The 27,332-nt window shown below is 42.8% G+C and overlaps 1 protein-coding gene across 3 annotated transcripts; it reads left to right on the plus strand.

Moving 5' to 3' along the window:
* Positions 1–1,944: 1,944 nt before the first annotated feature.
* CYBB (cytochrome b-245 beta chain) lies at positions 1,945–26,621 on the plus strand. 3 transcript variants are annotated; one of them, XM_075430472.1, is made up of 16 exons: positions 1,945–2,382; positions 3,302–3,464; positions 4,823–5,174; positions 6,606–6,754; positions 9,476–9,571; positions 11,001–11,111; positions 13,499–13,583; positions 14,833–14,978; positions 15,780–15,970; positions 19,300–19,429; positions 20,425–20,517; positions 21,849–22,102; positions 22,377–22,539; positions 23,343–23,489; positions 24,676–24,800; positions 25,507–26,621. In XM_075430472.1, the coding sequence occupies exons 4-16, from the start codon at positions 6,710–6,712 to the stop codon at positions 25,631–25,633; spliced, it is 1,713 nt and encodes a 570-aa protein (XP_075286587.1). In that variant the 5' UTR covers positions 1,945–2,382; positions 3,302–3,464; positions 4,823–5,174; positions 6,606–6,709; the 3' UTR covers positions 25,634–26,621. The 3 variants fall into 3 exon arrangements, with proteins under 3 accessions (XP_075286587.1, XP_075286601.1, XP_009943009.1); XM_075430486.1 differs by lacking the exons at positions 4,823–5,174; positions 6,606–6,754 and having other exon boundaries at positions 1,950–2,382; XM_009944707.2 differs by lacking the exons at positions 1,945–2,382; positions 3,302–3,464 and having other exon boundaries at positions 3,555–6,754.
* Positions 26,622–27,332: the final 711 nt, after the last annotated feature.

Genomic DNA, 27,332 nt, shown 5'->3' on the forward strand with positions numbered 1-27,332 from the left:
ACAATAAATTCTAGTGTACTAGAAAACTAAAGGCAATTTTAGCATGTGTAAGAGCATATTTGTATGGAAAAAAATGTCGGCAAAAGATTGGAGTATTATTTGGCAGACCCTCCCTGCCAGTTAGCAGAAGTATCAGTGAGGTGGTGTTGTGTCCCAGAATACAGAAGAAAGTGCTGTAGGTCACTGTAATTAGCAGTCAAAAGCTCTGATTTTGATCAAGGTGCACACAGCTCCCTTAGTCTGGCAGAAAACTATGTGAGAGAAGGATCTCTAAACCCAACTGAGAAAGAACTGAGATATCTTCAGCCTATTGCTACTCCCATGAAAGCCTGAGCAATGGAAATAGCAGAATAACGTTAAGCCACCAAACCTTCTATTAAAAGGTCATAAAAGAAGGAAAGAGAATGAATAAATAATATTGTGGAAATTGTATTCCCCAATCTAATCCACTCTTTTTAATTTCATATTTTGTAGTGGTTTTTCTGGAAGTGCTAAAAATGTATGACAGGAGAGAAGTATGTGTGAATGTATGAAGAGTTGTAAACAGTCTTGCAACAGGAGGCATCCGTAGCTATTAATCCAATGGTAGATCGCCTGGAAGAAAGTCATCCCAGTTCAAACCCCAGGTTGTGTGTCATTTGTGTCTCCATTAAGCTTTCCAAAGAGATGGATGGATGCCTCTGAGCTTCTCTTGAGTGTAACTTAAGCCAGGTATGGCTCTCAGGCAAACGTCCAAGTTATCCGGGCAAATCCAGAAGTAAAAAAGCTTTATCATGACAAATGAGTGAAGGGAGACATGTAAATCCAGTGATTGTGTGGCTGGAGCAGTATGATTCTATATTGAGAGGCAGTTTAAGTATGATTTAGCAGCATATAGTCTTCCTGCTGAGTCTTGGCACAGGGATGAACCACATTTTAGTAATGCAGCTAAAGGATAATTCTTAAGAAAAAGTTTTAAGCAAAAGCCTGTTCCTGGGTGCCACAGTTCCTTATGTCATGTTATCTTAATTAGACACGTGCATTAAACATGACATCATCCCTCAGTGTTTCTCCTACTGATACTACTGAAAAATAAAAATCCTTGATACAAACAGGACTGAGCCAGAGGCTGTATCTGTCAGGTGTCCGGTCGTGGACAGGCATCTGCTAACTTAACTGGATCACCCTGTCACCCCCATGATGAGGACTGGGAGAGAGAAAAACCAGCAAGAAGCTATCACAGCACTCTTTCGTATGTCATAACTGCAGCAAAGTAAAGTAATACAGACCTGTGCAGTTAGGGTGTAGGCACTGAGGTGTTCACACCTGGGTAGCTGTTCCTGTGCGTGAAGGGGGATACTGGAATACCTCAATGGCTGTGTAGTTATACTGAAGCCATTTCTTCCACTGCTGTAACACAGACGCGAAGACACCCAGCTGGCCAACGGATAAAGCTGCATCAGGGCACGGTGCAGGTTTAATTTAGGCTTGGGATTACCGCCCCTTCTGTGAAGTGATGGGTTTTGGGGGTGTGTGCATGCTTCCAGGCTGCCGCCCTGTATAACACCGTAACACGCAGGCAGTCAGGTCATGAATCCACCTCCAGCCACTGTGCAAATGCAGTAAAACACAGACTCATTCTCAAAAACTGTGTTTCAGAGTCAAAGATGAGGGACAGGTGATAGATGTGGAGCAATAGGGAAATCCTCGCACAAGGCAGCTTGCCTCTCTAACACTGGAAGGCTTGCGATGGGTCAAGCGTGCTAGCTTTGTCAGATCCATCAGGGAGCACGTAGCTGCAGAAGTCAGCAGTGCGCCGCGTGAGGGGGAGCTGGGATCCTGAGGGAAACAGTGAGGGAGCGGCATTTTTAGTTAAAAGAGAAAAAAAAAAAGTTGTTGTCTGGAGATTGTAGGCCACGGTGGCCAGTGAATCAACGCTGTGCTGGTATTTTATCTAAGTTTCACGCCAGTGACTTCCATTCTTGTTTCTAAACTTGTTATCACCTCAAATACTTCCCTGTGGAAGTGCTGATCCCTGGATGGCAAATCAATGTCTAATACAAAACGCAAACTTACATCTACTGACAGTGGCCTTATTTTCTTTCTCAGCTTTTACGTCTCTTTCAGAAAAATTTCACAGATCCCCCAGTGTCTTTAGAAACACTGCACGTAGCCTCCAAGGAACGAAAACGCGCCCCAACAGACACCTAAGGAAAACCTGCCTCGGCACTTTGCCCGCCACCCTGCCTGTGACTGCCAGCTGCTCATCAGAAATGGGTTTTGACGTCCTGGCACTGGAAGAGAGATCTCAGGCTGCCAGGGGAAGGCAGGAAGGAGATTTTGAACATGGACATGGTAGAAAAGGAGCCTGGCCTGGGCTGGAAGCCTTGTGGGCGGTGCGCGGTAAGAGCATAGGAGAGAGCTGCCCTCCCTCTTGCGTCTGTGGAGATGTTCTCTGGGGTGGACACTTGCTGATCAGCAGACTGTGGTCGCTCTCTCTGAGCAGAGAGGAGTTACCCCAGGCTGCCTCAGGCATGTGTGAAGGCGGTGGATCTGAAGCCACGGGAGGAGAAGTCCAGCTACACAGGGAGAAACGAACTGGTGGCAGCCGTGTCCCAGTCCCAGAGCCAGACCAGCAGATGATAAAGCTTGTACCCTGCTAAAAGGCTGCAAACTGGGCTTCTCTCCCTCAGTCCCCCATGAAGCCAGGCTATTCTGGCCCCTGCCGTTATGCATGGGAGGTTATGCTGTCCTAACTTCACTCCAGCTCTACCTGGAAACACCTGCCAGCTTCGTGTGATAAAATTCCTGTCTGTACTTAGATGGGGCACATTGCTGGTGGTGGCTTTTCCTCCCAATAACGCAGCAGTGCGCAGCCATTCTGGCCTGTTTTGTGGGAGCGCTGATTTGACTTCAGGCCAAGACTGATATGGCAGATAGCATCTGCATCATACATGAATTTTTTGAATACAGCACATGGGTGTCTCATGATCATTGCAAAAGGCAGAGGGAGGAAGTACCACAGCAGGGAACTACACCGAGGGTTATAGTGTAGAGCAAAGACATAGAAGGATCTGCCAGTCCTTGCTGGAGCCTCACTGACATTTTTTTCCTGGCTCACATCCATCCACTTTTCTGCCCTCATCTCAGCATGGAATCATTTGTTTTGTAAACAAAGCAGAAAGAGCAGAAGTTTCAGACTATCTCATTCCCTTGAGCGAAGGCAAGTGCATACAGTGACAGCTTCAGGCTGTGTGAAGGGAGTCCGTTCAGGAAAGAGGGCTTGACAAGTCTCTTGTCCGCTTCTTCCTCTTTGGTGTAGAATCAAGGGAAGGTTGGTAAACAAGGATTGCACGGCATTCAAAATAGAGATTTCAACCTACAAAATAAAAGAGGCTATTCGAGGTCTTTTCTTGGCTTTCCTGCTGCTACATGGGAAGGAGCTCAGCAACCTCAGCTCAGCAGCATCCTCAGCAATGCAGCAGGTGGGTCTCTTTCACTCTGTTCTTCATATCACTCTCTCTTTTGGGGTTTATATATGCAGAATTTTACATTGTCCCTTTCAGGAGGCAGGTTTGACACACCTGGGCCTGTTGCAACTGCCTGGCATTAAATTTCTGCAGGAATACTCAGAATGCTATTGCACAGAGCAGGAGAGGAACTACATTAATTCCTAAGCAAGGGGGTAAAATCACTGCAAGGAAATGCAGAACCCTGAGACCTGCATACTTTAGCAAAATTGTCATGCTGCAAAAGGAACACTGTTCACTGAGCTTTTCAGTGCAAAGGAGGATGCCAAATGCTGTGCATAATCAGCTAGCTTGAAAGAAATTTTAGAAACGGAATGAGACAGTGTTTAATTTTTTCCATACTCCAGTTTTACACACTCCTACATAATTAATAGACAGCTGCTAACATTGCCTTTTCTTGTACAGGATGCGCTTTTTAAATTAGACCAAAGTACAAAACATGCAAGCCTCGGTAATACTACAGCAAAGATGTTCACTCATTCAGAAGGTGCACGCACCAGAATTAAATCGGGGTGACACGTGGGTGGTTTTGGTATCAGCCCTACTCACACCTGTCACTTACAGCAACCAGGCAAAGTTTGCTGCACGTTGTCCCATCACTTTTGATATTAATGGGAAAACTCGGAAGCATCGGGGAGCACCAGCCCTCACCAGCTGTGGAAGGGCCCAGCACCTCTACCCTTCTTTTGAGTTCGGGCAGTGAGATCAGTTATGTGCATTTGATAACTGCTGGGCTGGGAGCAGCTGAAATATATTCTGTTTCATGGCCTGTATTCAGGCTGTGCAGAGGACGTCAGACCTTGCGACTGCTGTGACTGATCTAAGATCAGCCCCGGCTGGGTTTGTGGCCTGCCAGAAACCTCCCAAGCCAGTAAATCCGTGTTTCGGTGGCTCTGGTGTCTGAGGAGCTTCCAGTCAAGGCAGGGCTGCCAAAGCTCAGAGCATCCTGGGTGCCTGCACTTGCTCACCCCCGAGAAGCTGTAACTTCGCCTGAACGAAGGGCAAGAAGAAGGCAGCGACAGCACCGCCGTTTCTGGGCAGGGAGAACGGGCTAGTCTGCACAGCAAGAAGGGACATCCACAAATCGGGACTGCCCCCCTCCCTTCCTTCCCCAACCCCGTGAGCTGTTTAGGTCCCAAAGGCTACCTCCATAAACAAAAACCTGAGGGACCAGCCCCTCTTCTGACATCCCTCTGGGATGGCCATCAAAGCGCCTGATACCACGTGACAGCCTGGCCCGTCACAGAGCCTCTCAAATGAGGTTGCTGCAAACCCCATTTAACAGGTTTTGAAGACTTCATTTCGGTTTTCAGTTGCTGAAGCTTGGGAGGCTCCTGTGGAGGAAGGGGATTAAAGCCCTGCCAGTCCTGCCGGAGTGAGGAGGTGAAGGACTGCTGTTCATCCCCGGGCTACGTGTGAGCTGTCATTGCTACACGGCTCAGGAAGGAATAATAATGCAGAAGTCACCTGCATCGTTCAGATCGCTGTGTTTGTCTGTTTGTTTCAGAAAAATGTAGAAACACATGAGTTTGTTTCTGCAATGAAATTTCTTTGTTCAAGTCCCAGTTATGTCACCTTACGGAGGCCACATTCCAGGAGAAATGTGATGAAGGCAGTCGTATGTTGGAAGCAGAGGCTGGAAGAGAGCCGCTGGTCAGAACACAGGTATTCACCCCGGCTCCCTTCATCTGCATTTTTACGTTGTGACCAAACATCTCATCGCTGCCAGAACCAGGCCCTAAGAAAGCCTGTTTCCAAGTGAGTCCAGAGTTGGGTCAGCTGTGCTGAGTCTCCCCTCTGATGGCCGTGAGCCACGCAGGTTTGTCGCCAGCTCTCCAGCTCCTGCCCTCATGGGCGGCTCAACGTCTTGCTCTCAGCTGCAGATTGGATCAGCTTTTACCCCGGAGAGCAAACTCCAGCCACACAAGCGCAGTGAGAAGCTCGCTGTTTGCTCCAGGGGGGTCAGGATCAGGCCCGTGACCATGTCGCCATGCTCTAAAGCTGTCAGCACAATGCAGGGCTACGTCGAGCTCACTCAGGCTTTGCAGAGCCACAGAACTCTGCAGGCTCCAAGGGGGTGTCCAGCTCCGGCAGAGAGATGCCGCTGCTCAAACTGACCCTCCGCTGCTGTCCAAAGCCTAAAAGATCTTGAAAGAACACCATACCTACATACACTCCACCCCTCTGGAGAGGAGACGGACCTGTGTCGGTCGCTTTGGGGGGGAGATCTGTATTTCTGTGGTGCTGTGGGTGGAATACGCAGGAGAACGAGCCGGTGGGAGGCACGTCTGGACACCATGCTCCTCCCTAGGGCCCGCACCTTGCCGGAGAGTGGTGCCTCTTAATCACAAAGCTTCCTCCAATCTGCCATTTCGCACTCTTTATTGCAGGTTTGGGAACTGTGATAGCACAGAGGCAAAACATTCAGAAATCATTAAACTCTTTTTTTTTTTTTTAAACAAATACATTTGGGATAAATAGTCTTTGGCCTGTAAGCTCTAAAATACATTTGGAAAATTTCCCGTATTTTTCTCTCTAATCACAAAAGCAAAATACTTACTTTCAGTTTTTTGTTATATGATGGCATGGTTCCTGGGGCTGGGGACTTCGCGAGGGTGCAAAATCTGAGAAATCGCCTCTCTATAGACACACGTCCTCAGTTTGAGCCCAAGCAGGGAGGAAGTAGCAAGGCTTGCATGTACCAAGCAAGAGGAGTGTTAAATTACGTGGACATGGAACTACTGGAAGAAAAGTAATTCTAGTGATTATTTATCAAAGAGGATCAGCAGGAACGGCCACTCAGACCTGAGGTGATAAAAAAGGACAAGGCTGGGAGGAGAGAACTCTTCTGTGCATTCTGTATCACATTTCAGCATTGAAAGTTATATAAAGTTGCAATACATTTTTTAGCAGAAAACCTGACCAGTTATGTTATTTGTTTTATCCTTTGTATCACAAGGCAAAAAATAGTCTATTTCAACAGTTTGTGTATATTTGGGTTATGACAAGTTATACGTAAAGATAGTAGAAACCTGTTTGAAACAGAACTATGAGCATGATTCAATGGTTAACTTATTTCCTAAATGAATGAGAAAGGAAACAGGTTGCTGCAAGCTGCTGCTCTCACTTCCTTATGAGAGAAGACATAGACGCTGTCCCAGAAAGAACAGGGCCATTGTGCACGCTCGTCTCAGGCAATCATGGGTAACTGGGTGGAGAACGAAGGACTGTCCATCTTCGTCGTTGTAAGTACGATTTTAATTGTGATTTGTGTCTAGTAAAAAGCTCTACAGAACGTTGTACTAAGCAGATCTCTTGGTGCCAGTGAACGATGCATCTGATTATGCTGAAAGTGGGGCAGCAAGTGCAGTGAAACGCTTCAAGAGACTCATTTCTAAGGAGCTCTGTCTGGTATCTCAATTGCTGTAGGCTTCATTGTCAATTGAGAAACAATTGTATGTTAACTTTCATTTGCTTTGTTAGAAATATTGAAGTATCTGGGGTTTTTGGACGCAACAGTGACTTGAGGAAAACAAATAACATTACATCTCACTTAACTACGTGCGCTTCAACAGAGAAAGCAATTACAATGACAAGCCGTTCTTGCAGTTTTATAAGCAAAAGTGGGTGTAACTGAACGCACAGTGTCGTGATGGTATAAAATTTGTCAGAGTCAGATTCCAGAATTTAGTGCAGAGATTCATGAATCCTTCATTAAGACAACTAGTATTTGAGTTGAGTTTGTATACAGCTTGCATACAGTGGCTGTGAAAGTAGGTTAAATTCATTCTGAGCAGGAATTAAGAGTACTGAAAATCCCAGTCGCGTTTAAAAGTGCTAAAGAGCAACGCAAGGCAGTCCTCCTTGGAGAAAACTTAGACAGAAGTTAGTATTTCAGTGGTTTCTTTTTTTCACTTCACAGTGTGATACAAGAGCTATAGGTATACAATTTTAAATATATATCTATATGTAAATAAAAACATATACAAGACTAAAATGTAATACCAGTTAAGGGACTGTTGCCAAGCGTGGTTAGTATATGTAAGTACTGAGAGGTAAAAAAGAAGAGGTAGAACTTCTGTATTTCTGGTGACTGAAATGTGAATATCTTTATTCAAAAAGTTATTTCTGCTGCTATGAACGACCGATACTGACATATTACCTTTACACTGCAGATGTGTAGCTCTAGTTTGGGAACATAACCCCGGCACTTCAGTGCTTTGAAAAGGAGTAGCTGTGTTTGCTGTCACCTTCAGTGACATGAGGAAGTTGAAACTGCCAAGAGGTGAATTCTGGCATAGTTTTTTTCAACTAGAACTGAAATATTGAAAAGAATTAAGAGGCCCTTATTTTGTTCAAATAAGGAATTTGTTTTTAGAGTCTCAAAGCTATAACAAGGTCTGTTAATAGGGAAGGAAACTAAAGAATTCACTGATAAAGAAACCAGCTAAAAGGACAGTTCACTAGAAGCCTGACCGAAGTGTTCTGCATTGTCCTCTCCAGATTTACTGCACACTGACTCAGTACAGGGTTGTCCAGTGCTTGACAGAAACAAGACAGCCACGATTTCCATCGATTTACCCCAACAAAACAGAAACATGGCAGCCTTATCCCCAGCCAGTGCTGCCTCCGCTCCCCCTAGCTGAAGAGCAGGGATGGCTGCTGACTGTGCAGCTCAACCCAAGCTGCCAGAGGATGTCACAGTGTTTTTCAAAGGTTCCAGGTTCTGTATGGGTCTACACCAAGAAGAACTGTGAGAGACCATCAAGGATCATGTCAGACATCTTGGTCTTCTGGGCATGCTGTCAGGCACATGGGATTGGCGCGGTCTCACTTTAAATACGTATCCTAAACATTTAATCCTGAGATGAGCTTAGTTTTTTGATAAGGATTTGCAGATTTCCCACATACTGCCTTACCCTGATGGAAATCCCTTCATTTCCCTGTATTTATGCCACAAGCGTAAGATATTTTCAAGACCTAAACTAATCCCAAGTTTTTTACAGTGTCAGCTGGGCCAAAGAACTAGCAAAAAGTGTGGGTTACAAGCGGTGAGGGGTTGTAATGTCACAGTTTCTGGCATCCTTAACTTATAACCAGAGACTGGGTTTTATCCCAGTTCTCAGATTCTCTCTCCTCTGTTTTCATGCACCACCTAGTAAACCCTCTTAGGCTAAAGGTGCACTGATACAGATTGGTTTGACTGTGGGAGGTGAAACCAGTCAACCAGCTCCAGAAGGGCAAATGCCCAGATTCATTACGGACTCTGTGCCTGGATAGGCTTGTAGCTCCCTTAGGTAGCTTTGAGAAGGGCTAATAACTTGTCTTTCCCTAAAGAAACCTGCACAGTAGGATGTGCAAGTGAGAGAGAATATTGCAGTACAGCTACTCTGAAACACAGTTTCGGGTAGTCTAAACCCTTCCAAAGTGCCCGCGTTGAATATTTCCCGCTGACTGACTTCAGACCTTCAGAGCCTCCTGTGCAATTAGCCTCTATGTGTAATTTAGGCCATCTATATTTAGATCTCAGGCTTCTTTTTCCTTTGGCACAGCTCTTAAGTCTTCCCTTACATAGGTTAATGTGTCTGAGGAACTGCCGTTTGGAAGAGGCCCTAACCTTTATTGGTGTTTGGAGATTCAGCTTGGTTCACAGACTTACCTAAACACCTGTAATATGACAGTCCTTATATAATCATATCTAAACCCCTTGAGCTATGGAAAAGTTGCAGCTACCCACTGCTGTATTTTGGTTTATTGCCACTCCTGTGCTCCTGTTTGCACACATCACAGCCCAATTCCACCAGAAAAACTTATATTGCCCCTGCTGAACCCTTCATACCCTGTACTACACGTCTCTGTGCAAACAGGAGCACAATGAACTAGTTGACCATTATCTGAACTGTGTAAATTCAGATGTGTGGTCTCTAACAACAAACTGTAAAGTTTCCTGTTTGTTTCTCTTTCAGCTTGTGTGGCTGGGCTTAAATGTCTTCCTCTTTTGGTGGTACTATCTTGTGTATGATGTCCCACCAAAATTCTTCTACACCAGAGTACTCCTTGGCGTAAGTACAAAACATGTATTAATTTGGCATAGAGAGAGCACATCACATTTTTTCCTAGTTTTATTTGATTGAAACATGATCAAGTGGCTGGAGCAGCAGGCTCATGTAGGAGTTAAAAGTCACGTGCAAACTGGTCACTGAATGCAGACAGACATCCAGGGCTTCTGAATAGACAGCTGGTTCACAAAATAGAGCGATCCCATTCTAAAGACATTTTCAGGTAACTATTATGCTCCTGGTAATTAAAGTGAATGTGAATTATGGCTGCTTTATAAAGCAAAAGATGAATAAAATATTGCCATTGAACTACTGTGCAATCATTTCCCCTTGCAATCATTTTTCATACCATGAATAGTTTACAAAGCAATCATCATTCACATATTCAAATGTGTGAATAGCAGTCAAGTACTCAAGTGATCCTGGACCCTGGGTTATTCCATATAACCCAAGGGTTAATTCAGCATCATGTGTCCTACTACAAACTTGCTTCCAAAGCTAGAGCGAATCATGACCAATTGACAGAGAAAATTCATTTGTTCATTTTTTTTATACAAAGCTTGATCGTAGACACAAAAATCAGTCTAAGCTTCAAATTACAGAACACAGCACTTTGTAAAAGGTTTGCAAAGCCATGGTTTAATTCAACAAAGCATGAAATCCCATTCTGCATACGGCTATGATTTGATCTATGGATCAAATTCTGTCCTTTGCAATCATGGTGCAGTTGCCTTTGAAGCCACAGAGACCTGTGTTTGGATAACTAGAGCTCAGTGCAATGCTAAGTCAGTAACTGTGATTTGAAACCTGAAAGGGTCCCAATCAATGCGAGAAGAGCAAACATTATCTCTTCCTTCCCTTCATTGTGTTTGGATTAATAAGGTCATTATTCCCTCCTTTCAAACAGTCCTTGTTCAAAAATCTGAAATCATTCAGAATGTAAAGAGCAACATTAAGGGAACATATTCCTAACATATGAGGCAACAAATTTCCCTAGACTCCCTTTGCTGACAACAGAGAACATAAAACCACTTCCCTCATAAGCCGTCCTTCTGTCTACCATAACACTCCAGCCAACTGAAACCACAGCAGTGAGGCTTTCTTTACAGTCTTGGAACAGAAAACTCTAGTAATGGCTTAGACTTGCACCTGTGCTTGGCCATTGATTGTTAGACATGACAGGGAGCTTTTCGTACAACCATATTATTTCAAAACTGGAAATCAAAGGTGTCTGTCTGGAGGAATTTGTTCTGTCTGCGTATGTGCCTCTGACTTGGCTAGAGCGTGACTACTCCAAAATGTGAACATTGTTCATTAACTCTAGATCTCACACTCATGAAAAGTTGTGATCTAATACATAAATGAAATCTGTTCCTATCCGTGTTGTCCTGGGTAGGTAATTGATTTAATAATGCCATCTCTCCAATTACAGCGTGCTTTGGCTCTGGCAAGAGCCCCTGCAGCTTGTCTGAATTTCAACTGCATGCTGATTCTGCTGCCAGTATGTCGAAACTTGCTCTCCTTCCTCAGAGGATCAAGTGCGGTAAGATGAAGAAAGAATTTCAAAATCTATGAAAGAGAATAACCCAAGCAGCCTTGCAAATATACCAAGCAACTTCATCCAAGTTCCCCAAATATACTGTACTTTGGGGATGTCCTCTTTTAAGAAGTAGATAAGCCTGGAGTTTTGCTATGAGCAAGACTGAGGTCTATATGCCACTGGTATACCTAGAGCTCTTGTTGAGAGCTTTAGCCTTGAGTTAGTCTCCTTTGTGTCTTCCCTTTTTTCTCATCTCCTGGGCAACGTGCTGCCCTGGATGCCAATTCCCGCTTCTGGCTGGCAGCAGCCACAGGTGGTGCTTGCACACATTTGCCTGGTTTGTCACTGATACAACACCCATTTACAGCAGGAGAGAACCACGCGGACAGCTACGGCTCCGTCTTTGCTGCCTGCCTGCGGCTCCCTGTCTCGCTGGCAGTGCTAGGCTGTACGAGGAAGCAAAGGGCTCTGGGGATCAGCAGGGAGGGGAGGGACCAGCGTAAAATAGGACTGTTAGACAGCTGGTGTTTGTTTAACTTCAGCTGCTTTTTGCAATAAAGCCATACGTCAGGAAAGAGGCAATTTTATATCTTCAGCAAAACACGCACAGCCCGCTGTGCCAGCGGTAGTGTCAGGACTGTGGTGGCCTTCGCGCAGGGGTACAGGTGCTTATGCTTGTTCTGCTGTTGTCTCTAATTAGCTGTGCTCTGCGAGTAACACCTGTGAGGATCTCTGCAGAAAAATCAGGAGTTTTAAATGTCAAATAACTTACTGAAAGGGTAGTGACCTTTCCAACAGCAATGTCATTGGGGTTAAGGAGAAGGGAGAATCGTTCAAACCCATCGTTCAACAGGAATGTGCCAGCAACTCCTGCCCTTGACATCCTGCCACCCAGAAATCATACGCTACAAAGTTATTTGCTATTAATTGAAAGAAGAGCTGTGTTGTCTTTACATGTCTTTTATTGCTGTATTCATCACTGTTGTTAATGAGCCTCATTACTGAATCCAGCTATCGCATTTTGCCATTGCTTGGCCTTCTGCTTCTTAATCAGAAAGATCAAGAGGGTTTTGCAAGGCACTCAGGCAGAGTTGGCACTTCTGCGCTACACTACAGTTCATTCTACAATCTTTTTAATTGTGTCTCAAGATACATGATACAGAGAAGGCCAAATTTCTCCTGGCTGTTGTTATAGTCTACTGAAGTCATTGCAATAGCCCCAGTGTTAGAGTTTGCACTTTAATCAATATCACAGCTGGAGAATAACCAAAGGAGAGAACTGTTTCCTGCTCATCTACTTAGCTGTACAGTTAATACTCATGGGATATTTAAAAATGGACTTGTATGGAAGAGTAAGGCCACTGCTGGTATGTCTCCACTAAGTAAAGAACAAATCAGAAATTACATTCTTCTTGTGTTTCATCATCCCTTCTTCTGTTTCACTCCTAGCTGGGAAGGTACATTACCTTACACTGCCACCTACAAAGTTAATGTCCACCAAACATTTGGGAGAATATTTTGGTCTCTCTTAATTTGTTGTGTGGAATGTCTACATAGTTCTTCTAAGGAAAAGTTTGTGTTAGTTTGAATAGTGTTTTCTTCCCTTTGCCAGTGAGCAAAAGCAATATAAAGATATAATACAGGACAATCATGCTTTCTACTGCGTGGAGACAACAAATGCTAGCTTTACAGGAACTTACAGGAAAAGTCCCACTGACTACAGCACAATTTAGATGGGGTCTGTTAAGAACCTGTCATCATTCTTAATGAAAATATAATTCATTTTTTCTTAAGAACCAACTTCTTCAATTTGTATCAGCAGAGATTTTTTCCTTTCTGTTTCTCTTTGGGTAACTCCAGCAACAAGTTGTCAGTGAATGCCCGGAAAGTACACTCAGTATTTTGGGGAACGAACCACTTCTTATTATCGACCATAAGTGACTGGCACATTTTGTGTGGGAGCTCCCTGGGATAGTTATACCCAAACTTACAGTCCATTTCTAGAGTGTGAACCACAACAGGCTCTTAATGCTAGGTGGCAACAGGAGACTGTACCAAAGCAGTCACCCTGCCACGGCAGACTGTGATCCCTCCTTCTGTTTCTAATGTATAATTTAACACAGATAAGATATATACTTGTCATACTGGATGTCAAGTTTTTTTCCCATTATCACATACTTTTTTTCAATGGGACATGTTAAAACACAATCTGTTATTCCCATATGCTGATGTATGGGGATAAATATCTTTGTCCATATTCAGGAATTTTAGATTTTTACTAGCAATGCCACCAGCTGTGCTCAGGGCCTGAGTCTTTGTCGCTGCATTTAAAGAAGCATCCATAGACATCTCAAATAGTCTTCAAATACTTTTTTTCTTCAAATTCAAAGTGCTGCTCTACCCGTATCAGACGACAGCTGGACAGGAACCTTACCTTTCACAAAATGGTGGCATGGATGATCGCCCTTCACACAGGTTTGTTCTCAAATATATCTTTGTTTATTGCTGTCTCACGCATTTAACACAGAATCCAGGTGGGATTCAAGTTCTTAAGGATATGGGCAGAGACCTGTTTTTATTAACCTACAGGAGTCAGCATGTGCCAAGGCTTAAATCAATTTCCAAATATTATTCTGCAACCGGCAAACAGCAAAAGATAAATAAGAAAGAATGCTTTTCTCTTGAACCGTCGTCCCCATTTATGACACTGGTTAATAAAGGGTGTTTAGCAATGCCCTGAGAACCAGGTACCCTGGCTTTAATTCTTGTTTAGACTTATTTCCTAGCTGGCATGTCTGAAACAAATAATAGAAATTATGAAATAAAAGGGTATAAAAAACTTGGACAGGCCATGGAAATGTTTTCATATTTTATCTGTTGTTTCCTAAACTCCGGGTTTGCTATCTTTTTTTCATCAAATTTGTCACTTCCCAATGCAACCTTACAAATCCTATACCCTAGAACAGTCTTCATACCAGTAGATGACTTGAGCTGAGTAGGTTCCCTTTCTGAGCGGTGGCTGAAATCTCACCAGCACTTCACAGAAAAGGAGCAGGGTGATGCAGTTAAGATAAGGCCACAGAGGAGGTCTGCAGCAGAGACGGATTGTTTGGAGGTGTTGGATCTGTACCCATCAGGCCTTGTTTTGAAGGTGAATAAGTAGCTGGTGATACAAAAGGGGAAAAATTTTGAAAAGCGTTGTATGGCTTACCCCTGCAATGATCTGTAATGGAAGTAGTGTGAAACGCCTCAGCTGGACCAGGTTTACGGACACGTCCAGCTCAGCAAGAACATTATTAGTGGTTATTAGCAATACAGCGGAACAAAGCAGCACTAGCAAATGTGACACCAAAGAGATTCAGATTGACTTCTCGGTGCTTCTACAGAAATCCCGGATGATCCTGACAAAGAATTTAAGCCATCCCATGCTTCAGTTTCCCAGGTATTAGGGTGCAACTACTTGAATTGTTGAAAGCCTTTATTCAAAAAAGATGTGCTGGAAATGTTCCTTTAGTTCTTTCCTTCCCCCACCCAAAAGTAGGTAAGCTTCAGATGTTAAAGCTTTAACAGTGAAACCCATCAGTGATCTGAGGTTGCGATGGAGAGGGTGAGAGTGGCAAAGGAGTTAAGCTGCACTTGACAAACGTTACAAAGTTTCAGATGTTACCCAAAAGCACTGAGTACTTGTGCCTAACCCTGATTATTTCCTTCTTGACACTCCCAGCAATTCACACCATCGCACATTTGTTCAACGTAGAGTGGAGTGTGCAAGCCCGTGTTGAAGAGGAAGGAACTCTGGCAGCTGTGCTTTCTAGCCTTGGTGATAAGCCACATGAAAGCTACATCAACTTTTATAGAAATAAAATTCAGGTAAGTGACGTGAGGCTGGGAAGAGTCATTATTACATTTGTTTAGATGATCATATAAGACTACTTGAGCAGAGTGTCTCCTCTGGTGTGCAGAATCTGGATTTGGGCCATCTTGCAGCAAAACCTTGTCTAATATATTCTTCTGTCAGTAATATTGTTGCTGGATTTTGGTAGTACTTTAAACTTTTTCACCTGAGGATTTCAAAGTAGTTTTAAAACACTATGTAAAAACAAATACCCTGTAAAGCAGTCTTCTGACCAAGGTAGACATGGCACACAGAAAGGTACGCAAAGATCAAAAAAGTTTTGAATGTGGACTGCTTAAGCTCTGGTTAAAAAAAATAAAAATAAAAAAAGGAACTTCCCCTTTCCTCAGAAGCACCGAGGGTTCAATCTCTGTGTGACTTATGAGGCCCACAACTGCACAACGCCACTGAAAAGGAGACCTTTCATTTCGCTCCCTAAATATGGATGTTAGGACTCCAGCTCTTAACAACAGAGCTGTGCAAATGTCTTCACCTTCCCCAAGCCCATACTGCTGGGCAGTGGCAGAGTAAGAAACAATGTTTGGTGTGTGAATCAGTGGAAAACCCTTTCTCTCTGCTTCCACTTACTTTAGTAAAGGTAAATCTGCAGTGCAACAAAAATGGAGTGGGATTTTGGCATTGTTGGCATACAAAATCACAGATGATGACTCAGACACAGCAAGGTGAAGGATTTGGCGAGTGAGAGACTGATGGTTCAGCTGGCTCTGCTTTGACGCAACCCCTTCCTTAGACCAATGTGTGCAATTATTTCGTAGAATCCTGTGGGGGGCCTATATGTGGCTTTCACGTACTTGGCTGGTCTGACTGGCGTTATCATCACGCTGGCCCTCATACTGATCATCACGTCATCCACCAAGACCATCCGAAGGTCGTATTTTGAAGTATTTTGGTACACCCACCATCTCTTTGTCATCTTCTTTATTGGCCTTGTCATCCACGGTGCTGGGTGAGTATTCACGCTTATCACACTATACGTGATAACTACTGTATCTTAATGTAAAGCCCTCTACACACAGAAGTATAGGGACTTAAGTAACTAAGCTGCAGTTATTTTTGATGTTAATGATGGGCCAATACAGGCTCTGAGCACCAGGAGGCTCTCACTGATACTCAACTTCTTCTGATATTTCAGTTGGAAAGCTCTTTTCCAAGGTTCCCATTTCTAATTGTTAATTTATCTTTCTCATAAAAGGAATTGCATCACGTGCATGTAAGGAGACCTCAGCATAGCAATGATATAGAGTCTAGGGCTATGCTGGGTAAATGAAAACCATAATAACACAGACTTATCTTTCTGACTTGGATGAACTTTAATATCAGCAGCATTTCACAACAGATTTGCAGCTGTTGCAGCTCAAATATAGCCAACTGTAAGATTTTGTAACTTCCAAATGCCAAACATCTTTTTCCACTGTTTGCCTTCTGAAATAGCTGAAAAGCCTAATGCAACAGTTTTAGCACTGCACAAACACAATTTTAGCACCTAGAAAAATTAACTCTAGTTCCATTTTATAAAACCACGGAATTTATGCATAAAGAAAAAAAAAAGGCTGAAGTAGCCAAGCCACATTTTATAGTTCATAATTACACTATATTGTCCATTTGAAAGGAAATTCTAGGTGCACTAGAAAGTGTGCTTTAAAAATGCCCAGTAAAAATGACTATTCAAAAACACTTCCCCTCAGTCCAGTAGTGCCAGAAAAAAGACAGAAACGAGAGTACAACAGGAAGAACAAAAATAGAAGGCAGATGAGAATCGCCACCAATATATTTGTCCATTCCAACTTCCAAAACCAGAAAGTTTGAGAAAACCCTGTTGAAGGAAAAGAACAAATGGTTCATGTTTCCTGTAGCAAATATTGTTTAGTTACTGACAAAATGTCCAAACTTGTGAACAGTTACTACACAATGCCATCAGAAAGCAAGCATTGCTCTTTCTAGAGGTCAGTAAGGAGCGTATATTTCGTAAAAGCTGACTTTTTATTCACTTGGATGTTCAGTACACTTCCACCATATTAATTGCATTGTACCGAAAAGACAAGAGTTTAGGCAGCAGTGGGGTTGAACGTGGTTGTCAGAGAAGTTCAACTATCCTTTGGAAGGAGATAAACACAGGAACATTATTATCTATAGAGAGGAGGATGCTTTCTGGCTGTGAACTCAGTGGCCTCACTTGTTTGACCTTAAAGGCAAGAGTGACATTTTGAGTTCAGAGAAAATACTAATACACTAAAAAATACTCTACAGGCTTTTTACACTCAAGGAGGGCATCTTAGGTGTACAAAGTTGGATCTTATGGAATAAGTATGATCTGACAGTCTCAAAGTAGCATGTTAGAGAGAGGCATAGATGTCAGTTTATCTCAGGAGACAGAAGCCTCTGTGTCATACATATGTATATGTACATACATACGTATAGGTATATACAAAAAACTGAACCAAAGATAATTAATAGAATTGAAGGGGCAGATTCTTGTCTGTTACAAGGTGTTAGAGCACATCTGTAGCACCAACTTTTTTTGTGCATGAGCTATCTGTCACAGACAAATGTTCCAAACTTCCCATCACAGTAGATGTAAAGAGGAGAGAGTACAGAGACTAAGATCACACTGCCTTGGAAGCTACAGTAAAACTTGTAGCCAAAAAAGAAGTAATTAGAAGGTTATACTACTGAAAGCTTAATTACAGTACTGGAAGATCATCTACACTGAATAATAAGGGAAAATCATAGATTGAATCATAGGATGGTTTGGGTTGGAAGGGACCTTAAATGTCATCTAGTTCCAACCCCCTTGCCATGGGCAGGGACAGCTTTCCCTAGAGCAGGTTGCTCAAAGTCCCATCCAACCTGGCCTTGAAAATTAAAAAAAAAAAATAATTCTTGTACAAGGCACTGGCATTGTTAAACCTTGAAAGGAGCACAGGGCAAGGCAAAAACCTTCAGGCCCACTTTCCCTTAAGCAATGGGGTGAGGAGTGGGAGGAAATGGGCTCCTCCTGTTCCCGTAACTCATCCCAGAGGGCGGCTCAGCTGAACCTGTTGTTACTAGTGGGGAAGTAAACTGCAACTGGTGATGTTCCTGCAATTTGCAACTCGTGATGCTCCTGGGACAGTGTTGTTCCTTCCCTTTATTTTTGAGGCAGGATGTTAATCAAACCTTTAATGAGGAAGAAGTTCATTAGTAATATCTATGAGCAGTGAAATCTTTTAACTTTCAAGACTGTGCACAGGCTTTCTAATAATCCTCTGATAAAACTGTCACTTCAAGCTAGGCATACATATGACTTAGATACCACGTCCTTTTGCAACATCAGAAGCATAATCTAGTTTGCGGAAACTGAGCTAGCAAAGCAGAAACAGAAGTCAAGGGAAGAAGATATCAACAGAATCATATCAGCATAAAACTGAACAGCCTGATCAGAATCAGACCAAGTCTAGGGAAAATCAGCAAATCTTAATCTGAATTTCTCTACTGTGACCCTCATCCTAATAATTACCATCATTTTTGGGACTCTCACACACCCCTGAGGTTGACAGAACTCCAGTCAGAGGTGGGAAATAGTGAACAAGATCAGAATATATTTTTCCCCTTCAAAACTGAAACTGTCTTTCAGCGTTAGCTCTGCCACTGGAAACACAGCTGAACTGGAGCAGTCAGGCTTCTCTATAGTAAAACAAACAACAACAACAACAAAACCCTCACCAAGCAAGCATAGAGAGGCCAGATCGTCAACTGACATAAGCTGGTATAGCTGGCATAGCTGCTTTGTGTCAGAAGTATCTGTGTTCATTCACACCAACTCCACAGCTACTCCACAGCTTTAAAGGGAGAGGAAGGGTGAAAGGAAGAATGTGTGTTGGAAAGGGCTCTCCAGTTTCTAAGACAAACAACAGAAATAATTTCTGTACTGGTCACTAGGAAATCGATTACCTTGCCCACTCCAGGTTTTGTTTTTATTGAAGAAAAATGTAGGATAACTCTGAAAAGACTGAAGCTTTCCTGTTGTGCCCACCTCCTGGAAATGGTAATGGGCGTACCTCGCAGTTCCTCGCCTGATCTTGTAGTCAGTATTTTCCCCTACAAACTTACCTCCCCATTTTTATCTTTTAATAGAAATTTTGAGGGTTTATTAGAGCAGTAAAGCTGTATCAAAGCTGTAGCACTGCAGAAGCCCACAACTCAGCATAAACAGAGTAGTACATAAACAGAATAGCAATAAGGGACAGACACCTTCATTTTCATTTCGTTGCTTTAATGATTTTTATTTTTTTCCAGGCGTATTGTGCGAGGGCAGACAGCTGAGAGTCTGGATGCACATAATCCAGAGATTTGCTACAAGAACTTCACTGACTGGGGAAAGAAGGGGGCTTGCCCCATCCCCCAGTTTTCAGGGAATCCTCCTATGGTAAGAGCTGTTGTCTTGAGTGTAAATCCAATTTCAAATCTTCGCAGTTTACTCTTTTTGTTAAAAAACATATGCACTTGCTGCAGAAAAGCAGCTAACCCCCAGTGCTCTTCAGTGGCAGCTTTCTTTACATGAAGCAATAGATTTTGACACAATGGATTATAAGCAGAAACAGACTACAGACAGACAGACAACTCATTTCCAGTGTGCTGTAAAATGAGCACAATTAACAGGCAAAGCAAAAGAGCAAATGGTATCTGAGAACTGTTTACCCAAAATGAGTTTTGTGGCTTGTGTGGATTTCTAGAACATGCTATAATCCACGTAATAAATAGTTTCACATTATTAATGGACTAACGATCATTAACAGAAAATTAATGTCTTTGGACAGGTGACATGGAAACTTCAGCTTTTATTGACTAACCAGGCTGGTTGTTTGTTCACATTTCAGACTGATCTGTTAACAGAAGCCACATCTTTTCCTGCAGTAATACAGACCTGAGTCAATAATACAGTCAGAGCTTTACTCCATATGTCACTTAGTTACCTTAATTTTTAGACAGAGACAAAATCACTCATAGGAAAATACCTTGGTGTAACTCTAGTACCAACTAAAAAGCCAGCTGTAGCTCTCAACAGAGAAAGAAATTCCCTCTCTGATCAGAAGTAATTTGGAAGGTGGTGTATCTCCTAAGGGTTCCATACTCCGGTTGATAAAAAACCTGCATTACCTGAATTTCACGTCTGCTCATAGCATTCCCAGGACTCCACTTAATGTAAGTTGCCATCTTCATCATCTGACTTCTCATTTTATTCTGCTTACAGACATGGAAGTGGGTAGTAGGTCCCATGTTTTTGTACCTGTGTGAGAGGTTGGTGCAGGATAAAAAACCTGCATTACCTGAATTTCACGTCTGCTCATAGCATTCCCAGGACTCCATTTAATGTAAGTTGCCATCTTCATCATCTGACTTCTCATTTTATTCTGCTTACAGACATGGAAGTGGGTAGTAGGTCCCATGTTTTTGTACCTGTGTGAGAGGTTGGTGCGGTTTTGGAGGTCACAGCAGAAGGTTGTCATCACAAAGGTATGGATCCATGTTCTGGATGCTATCATGCAAAAATAATGCCAACCTCTAACATCTAAATGTAGCCTCTCTCTAAAAGAGAGCGAGATGAGGAAGTTAGTTAAGGCACAGACTGAATCTTAGGAAAGAGAAATTAATTTCCTTCGTACTGAGTGAAAAAATCTATAATGTAGAAATTCCACAGCCTTAAGAGTATTTAAGATACCAAATCTTTGATTTCAAAACTACCCAGATATTTAGGAATTCTGATTTTTCAGCAGAACAAATGACTCCTGAAAAGGAGAGTTAGAGGGTGCCTATTTTGTGCAGCCAAAGTTAATGTTGAGCTTCCACTCCCCATGGTGTGTTCCAGAGATATTAATGCTGGTTCTGAAAGTCTGACAGCCAAATTAGCGTGGTTCTAAGCTCAGATGTATAAAAACTGCCCTGGCCTTTCCCAAAGTAATATCCTCACATGGCACTGTGCTGCACCTTCTGGACACACGCTATTCAAGTCATAGCAGGCTCTGGGGGATGACATTAGATGTCTCTGCTGTGCCCTAGCACAATGCTGATATGTTGGAGGGCTCCTATATACTAGTGTGCTTTTCGGTAATTTTACCAAAATCTCTCTGATCCATTTCTACACCATATGTCTATGGCGTCTGCTTAGCTCCATGTTGGCAGAAAATTTCTTCCACAGTCCTAAGCGCTATTATTACTACCTACATTAATAGAGAGGGAGACTTCATACTCCCTCTTGCAAATGCCTTCTGAAAATTGAAAATAGCCGTGGCAGACAACTTTAGGATTAAAAAATCCTAGTGATGGAAATACCAGCCTTGCTTCCAGAATATTGCTTCTATTTAGTCTTGGCTAAATGTAGGCAGAATGCAAATGCCCATATTATGGGTCCTAACCAGTTATAACATGAAAACATCAGTTTCCAGTGGTACTATCTATCCAGTTCCCTATCTGTATGATTGCCCTACGGTTTTGCCCCTTTGTATAAAGTCAAATTTATTAACAGCATGCTCTGTGCCACTGTGTAAGGTGCATCTGGACTTAACGATATGCATACATAAATCTGGTGACGTGCCAGTCTGACCTCTCCCTTTCTGAGTAACTGCAAGCATGGTGTGAAAAAATACTTCAACGAAAATTTCAGCATCTTCTGCAGTCTCTCATCTGGCTGTCAGGTGCTGTTCCTCACTCCCAGTTCTGCTGTGAACAAAGTTTCACCTGTTTTCCTCGCTCACATAGCAGAGGACGATGTTCGTGATGAAGGATGTAGGTAGCGAACAGTGAAGAGAAACCTTTTCCCTTTTTTCCTCTTGTCCCTCTTGCTGTAGGTGGTCATTCACCCCTTCAAGACAATTGAGCTCCAGATGATGAAGAAGGGCTTCAAGATGGAGGTTGGGCAATACATTTTTGTCAAATGTCCAGCAGTGTCTAAACTGGAATGGCATCCGTTTACATTAACCTCTGCTCCAGAAGAGGATTACTTCAGCATTCATGTCCGCATTGTAGGGGACTGGACAGAGGGCTTGTTCAATGCCTGTGGATGTGATAAGCAAGAATTCCAGGAGGCATGGAAGATGCCCAAGTATGTACAAAAAGCATCCATGGTAAAGTCAGCTAACATCTATGACAGTTTAAATTTTGCTCAACACGTTTGGTGGCACCTGTGATATAATCCTTAACCACTTCCATCATAGATGTGGGCCTCGGGAGGCTCTTTCCAGTTTCCCACCTCTTGTTTTGCTGGCTAGTATTCAACCCAAACGTGCATTGTAGCAGACAAATACCTTACAATTGTTATTTTAAATGGTGCTAATAAATATTCACTATTGATTTATTAAATGTACTTTCCATTTCAGGATAGCTGTGGATGGCCCCTTTGGAACAGCGAGTGAGGATGTATTCAGTTATGAAACTGTTATGCTTGTTGGAGCTGGAATAGGCGTCACCCCCTTTGCATCTGTACTCAAGTCTGTCTGGTACAAATACTGCCACGATGCGACCAACCTGAAACTCAAAAAAGTGCGTGTCCTCTTTCCCAGAACCCATATAATTGCTAAAGGGCCGACAGCCCAAATCAAAACAGGCCCAGCAAAGGTGGCCTGGCTCTAGACATGCGTGAGTCCTAAAAGATGAGTCCAGTTACCTCACAAGACTAGGGCAGGCAGGGAAGCGGGAGGGTCAAAAGCAAAAACATAACGAAAGGAGAAATAGCCTACAAGCAAAATCACACATGCAAATCCTGACTGTGGCCCTGGGGATTTCCACTGGCAGTGGACATGCTCTTCAATTTGTGTGAGAAACACAAGTCCAAGGCATTAACACAGCCTGTGCAAATATTGCATTCCTTCCCCAAGCACAGAGAGAACAACTTCAGTCTCGCCTCCTGCCCCTGGAAACTCCCTGAGCAGAAGTGCGGGGTCACACTCTGCCATTATGGTCACATCCAGAGAACAGAACTGGTTTTGTTACCTGCTTTAATTTACCTTGCCTGCCAGTAGACAGGGAGATAGAGTTTGCCTCTAAATCATTAATTTATGTCTTAACAAACTGTTTTACAAGTGGGGAAACATCATGAACTGAAAATGTAACCCACTGGTGGAAGAGAAATAGAAAGATGTTTCCTTGTTCTTGCAGTCGCTCATTCTGCTTCCCAACCGTCCCAGCATTAAAACTCCTGAAAAGCTTCAATAGCAGCCTACCCATCTACTGAAGTGGTCAGGGCAATTTCTACAAGAATTCTACAATCCTCATACTGTCACAGATGTAAAACCAGAAACCATAAGTGCCTGCGTCCCCTGACAGTTCACTCTTGTCTCTTCCAGATCTATTTTTACTGGCTTTGCAGGGACACTCATGCCTTTGAATGGTTTGCTGACCTCTTGCAATCTCTGGAGGCTCAAATGCAGGAGAGGAATAACGCAGACTTTCTCAGCTATAACATCTACCTTACAGGCTGGGATGAATCTCAGGTAACAACACGGTGAAATATATCGCTTCCATATGCACCGAGGCTGATGTTAGTGTGCTATAAATGGTGTTTATCCTGGACCTCCATCTGGCTCTTGGAGGTTTTAAATGCAGACAGGTATTATCCATCAGAAGTTACACGGGATCAGCTGCTAGCTAATGTGCACCCTGACTCCCTTTCTTGTTTACTCTGGCTGTGCGCTCTGCGAAGCAGTCCTTCCTCACAGCATCCACCTCAGCTGGCCGTTCAAGTATCTCTAACAGCATTTGGGACCGGAGAAGCTAAGCATGAGACTTGAGGCGATGGCAGCATATTTGTTTCGGGGCTCTCATGAGTTGTCTATTTGATCCCATGCATGTAGGTCACTGCAGAGACACAAAGGAGCAGCTCTTCCACGAGCCACTTGATAATGTGTAACTGAGTCAGGAAAGGTGCTCACTCCATTACTTTTAGTGATGTTTTATTTTACTTATATCTCACCGTTGCAAAATTCACCATGTGCCTGAAGTGCTATAGGTCAACTAGACAGAGAGGGATGAGCAGGAGGAAGGTAGGAATTTATCACACAACAAATGGAAAAACAGAAAGGAAAGAAGAAAAGTCACACAAATCTTGCCTGGGGAGAAAGTTACCTGTAACTTTTTTGGCATATAAAAGTGCTGCAGAACTCCACAAGGCCTGAACTTATGCCCTTAACCACGTCTTCTCCTCTTCCTGGCTCCACTCAGCTTAGCTGGTCTAGGTGACAGTTACACAGGGAGGGTGGACGAGACCTCCTCATATGGATCAAACGTTCCAGAGACCAAACTGGCAGGACTTCATTAAGGTCAAGGGAGCTGTACTATCGCACCTGAAGGGAAAGTTTTGTTTTAATTTACAGCTTTATTTTAGAGTTCTTAGACTAAACCAGTTCATTGCAAAAGAAAAACAATTAAACGCTGTGTTCAATGATTCATAGCTTGAACTCTGGAGATCACCCAGTCTGGGGACAAGGGGGAGATAGACACTGATAGTCAGGACTTTACCATTTTTAGCTTTCCCTGCTAAACACCATAAATTCCACATTCTTGGTTTGGAAATAATTCAGTGTGTATTGACATTATTATTATCATTGTTTTTTAACAGGACATAATGCTGCCGTATTTAACTCTGTCTGTATGCTGTCCTTTGTTTTTCATTTCCCACAGGCCACTCATTTTGTAATGCATCATGAAGAAGAGAAAGATGTGATTACAGGCTTGAAACAGAAAACTTTGTATGGAAGACCTAACTGGGAAAACGAATTCAAAACTATTGCAGGGCAGCATCCTGGGTAAGCCTGTGTAAACTGGACTTCCTCTATCTAAATGCCATAATAGCCCAATCTTGTTCCTTTGGCTGATAAAGTTTCAGGAGCTTTTTTTTTTTTTTCCCACAATCTCCAGGTATTTTCTGTTCTTATTTGAGCTATGAACATGATCTATGCTCTTGACCAAATTGTTTTAACCTACAATTTTAAAAAAAGTCATCCTTTTTTGGTGAGGTTCTTCATGGAGTATATAATTACTAGCAGAATATTTAGAAAAAAAGATATTGCATCATTCCAGCTGAAATAGATAGGAATGATGTCTAAATACCTCCAAAAATACTTTCTACCTCAAAAAACCAAAACCTGACTATGGATGACCTTTAGCTGATCATCCAAAATTAGTAGGAAAAAAACTAAACAGTTCCTTTCAAGAACTTGTGCCATGAGCTCTTTGAAGCTATATTTCCCTGATTCCACTGAGGTCAAGAAACTTGTCTTCACTGACTTCCGCTGAGATGAGATTTAACCCACCATTTGTTTTAGAAGCAGCAGTAAGTGCCTTGCAAGTTTTAAGGGGTTGTAAGTTTTAAGGGGTAGATATTCAGTTCTATTTTAGGTCCTGTAATTGAAAAAAAAGCCCTTGCACCTACAGAACATAACACTGGTTTACATGAAGAACATCCAGCTGATCCATACCTAGTTCTTGATCATATTTTCATTTTCTTAACAGCTCCAGAATAGGTGTTTTCCTCTGCGGACCTGAGGCCCTAGCTGACACACTCAATAAACAGAGCATCAGCAACTCAGAAGCTGACCCACGAGGAGTACACTTCATTTTTAACAAGGAAAATTTCTAACTTCCAAGCACATGGGAGTCATTCAATACAAAGTCTGAAGACTGGATCTCTTTTTTCTATTTGGAGTCTGGGAAGGACAGCCCAGCTTCTAATCTCAGCTACACTAATGCAAATCCCTTTGCTTCTTGGGAATTATTTTGGCGCTGTGGTAGAGTAAAAGAATCAAGTTTTACCTCAGGGAAGTGTGCACTGCCCTCCGCGTGCTAGCAATTTAGCAGAAATCTATCTTCTTTGTCTGTGTGAGGGCATTTCCCCTCTATTAACTGCTTTTATCCTCCTGTTATTCATAATGACTGCTGAAGGGTCTAGGCAGCCATTTACATTTGGAAGCCAATTCACAGTGATAAAGCTTAATGCTATTAAATAATAAAGCGTTCTAGCATAATGCTTGCTATTAGGAGATGGCTTATCCTGGCTACAGCCAGTTCCTGGAAAGAGGTGGGGTTAGGGAAGGGTGACTGCGAAAGACTGGTCCTTACAAGACGAAACCTCCTTTGTGCACCAGCATCTTTCAGGCTTCCAAATACAAGCACAAACGTCTTGTCCAAGAGATAGTGCAGGCAGCTGAAAAGCAGCCGTTCTCTTTAGGAAAGCACAAAACTGGATAGAAACCACCTGGATTTCCGAGCACCACCCCAGCTGCAGGAGGATGACGAGGACGGAGTCAAACCAAGTCCCACACCCAGCACACGAGCCATCCCTCAGCTGCCTCAAACATTCTCAGTTTCACATCTTCAAATTCACGGTGCAGGGATCCAAACAAGAAGAGGTTTTGTGTTTTCAAGACTGCCATTGCTGATTTTCAAGGCTGAAAAAACTTGTTTCTAAATGATTTAATGGGTATGTTCTGAAGCACTCATAAATGCATGCAGTGCTTTTGGCCTTATTGTTCAACTGTTCCTCTTTGATGGTGAAACAGGTTTGAGAAAGTAAAGATCATGTGGGCAGTGTCTGGAATAGCTATGAATAAAGTTTCTGATGTGCACAAGACACCCATACACAGCACAGTACCTCTGTATGTACATTACAGGTAACAAGTTCTTAAAAAAAGAGGAACCAAAACTTTAAATACCAGCAGCATAGGAAAAAAAAAAAGGCATTAAAACCAGCAGCATAGGAAAAAATGAAAAAACAAGTGCAAAAAGCCTCGACTAAGCCACAGTTTATTATACCATGGGTCTGCTGCTCAGCCCAGTCACCTGGTTACTGCCTTTCAAACTCTGCAGCCAAGCCCTGTGAGAGCTCCTATGCAGCACGAGACCTTGCTGACAGGTTCTTACAGTCACAGAAGAAAGCGGTGGCCTCCTCCTGCAATTTCAGACATGTTTGTGCAGCCGCCCGGTTGTGTGTAATGTATTTTACACCTCAACTTGCCAGACAGGATGTGTTCTCCCTTTACGTGATTTTTAACAGTTATCCAAGCACTCCATGCTACTTCGGGACAAGTTACCAGTTTGTATTTATTAATATCAGTTTCTGTGAACTGTTAAATGACACAATTAATTACGTCAACATCTGAAGGAGAGGAAGCCACAGTTAGCAAATGCTACCAATGATCAACTCGGTGGGGAATTTTTCAGTTCTTTCTCTCAGAAGGGCCATATTTAAATCCATGTAATTCTGTTTAAAACACACCTATTAAATCAAGTAACTTTTTCTGTGGAATAAAACAAATGCTACTGAAACATAATAAGATGCT

The sequence above is a fragment of the Opisthocomus hoazin genome, chromosome 1, assembly GCF_030867145.1.
Source record: "Opisthocomus hoazin isolate bOpiHoa1 chromosome 1, bOpiHoa1.hap1, whole genome shotgun sequence".
Lineage (NCBI taxonomy): Eukaryota > Metazoa > Chordata > Aves > Opisthocomiformes > Opisthocomidae > Opisthocomus > Opisthocomus hoazin.